At 34.2% G+C, this 1,620-nt stretch overlaps 1 protein-coding gene across 1 annotated transcript in view; it reads left to right on the top strand.

Moving 5' to 3' along the window:
- SLC35B3 (solute carrier family 35 (adenosine 3'-phospho 5'-phosphosulfate transporter), member B3) overlaps positions 1-1,620 on the top strand; it is a 51,187-nt gene that overhangs the window by 42,162 nt on the left and 7,405 nt on the right. The window contains 1 exon segment of the mRNA XM_012639621.1: positions 140-247. Within this exon segment, the coding sequence (XP_012495075.1) occupies positions 140-247 (108 nt within the window).

Here is a 1,620-nt window from a genome sequence, read left to right as displayed (position 1 = left end):
CCTCGACCTAAGTGTTCACATATTTTTGGCATTGGATATAAAAAACAGGTCCTTGCTCTACTTGGTTAAACACATAGATCTAACACTAAGCTGGGTGGGTATTTGCATAATGAGGCAGACTTACATTTGTTTTATACAGGAAAGCGTTATAATATTGTAGATGTGTCTGCTGCAGTATGTATGAGCCTTGGCCTTATATGGTTTACCCTAGCTGACAGCACAATTGCACCAAATTTCAACCTGACAGGTAAGCAATGTATCTTCTTAAATTTTATAGACATTTTAAGAATTTCTAAAATTTCATAAGTAATTTAAATGATGGTATGACATCCGTGATTCTTAAATCTATTAATAGCTTTCCATATAAGTAAAAATATCACAACTTGGGAGATGAAACAGTTTTTTTTTAGTATTCTTGCATTTTGAAATGATAGGAGGCTGTTTGCCAATTCAAAATTTTCTATAAGCTGATTGGAAATGTACACACAAGTTACAGAGGAATCACAGTAGAATTGTTTTTAGTCTCATTTGAAAAAATAACTTTGAAACTTATTACACTCTAATAGATCAGGGTAGGGATAAGGACCCATCGATTATTCTTAATGATGAAGTGCGGTTGGGTTCTAATTCTCTTGAAAAATATGTCCGTGGAACTCAAGAAGGGTTAGCACTTACGTTACAGTGAGATGTTACAGGACCACTGAGCCGCCTCTTTCCACACCATCACCACTCCCACTGCCATCACGTATACGGATTTCAATCCATCATTTATCATCTCATTCTGTCCTCCCACTGTCTTTGAGTGAGGCGAGTTATTATTATCTCTGCTTTATGGGTGAAACATAAAGGGGTGTGGCAATTTACACATAGTTATATTTTGTATTAATAACTAAAGGAGATGAGACTATTAAGATTGGTTATTTAAGGCAGACATAAATAAAACTTTAAAGGTATGAAGTACGTATATCAGAATTTACTTATTCAAATAAATATCCCCTTCAAAACATTCCCCTTAGGATGCAATTTAGGTATATTCTTGTTGCTGCCATTGTTCAGAACATTTTTGGAATATCTTTAAATAGCCTTTTAGTTGTTAGGGCATTCTTTTCAGGATCTTCAAAAACAGGATGTCTTCTTTTTTTTAAGGAAAAATTCTCTATTTGAAACAAGTAAAAGGAACATTCAGAATTAAGTTTGGTGAATAAAAATGTATGGTTAGGCAATAATACTAAAGTTACATGATAAATTGAAGAATAAGTATGAAAACTTGAATCTTCATTGACCGTGGTGCATACACATGTGTACATATACTTTTCTGCTACATATGATTGCTTATACATTAAAAAAAGGAAAGAAAACATTTCTATAAACCCATTAGATACACGTTTGTAGCTAAGACTGCTCTTTACTCTTTCCGTAAAGCACAGTGACCGATGACCATGCATCCTGAACACTTCCCGTTAATAGCCTGCTACTCATGTACGCATGCGCACTGTGTGCTTCCCAGGAATGAGTTATGTTGACTCCAAGATTTGTTTATGCCAGTTGTACCTCTTACTGTAATTAGGTAATAACAATATTACCCCTCAAACTGTTCAAAAATGAATATGAAAAGAGAAT

The sequence above is a fragment of the Propithecus coquereli genome, unplaced genomic scaffold (assembly GCF_000956105.1).
Source record: "Propithecus coquereli isolate 6110/MARCELLA unplaced genomic scaffold, Pcoq_1.0 Scaffold141, whole genome shotgun sequence".
Taxonomy (NCBI): domain Eukaryota; kingdom Metazoa; phylum Chordata; class Mammalia; order Primates; family Indriidae; genus Propithecus; species Propithecus coquereli.
The sequence above is the reverse complement of the archived record's forward strand: the minus strand, read 5'-3'. Positions and strand labels throughout refer to the sequence as shown.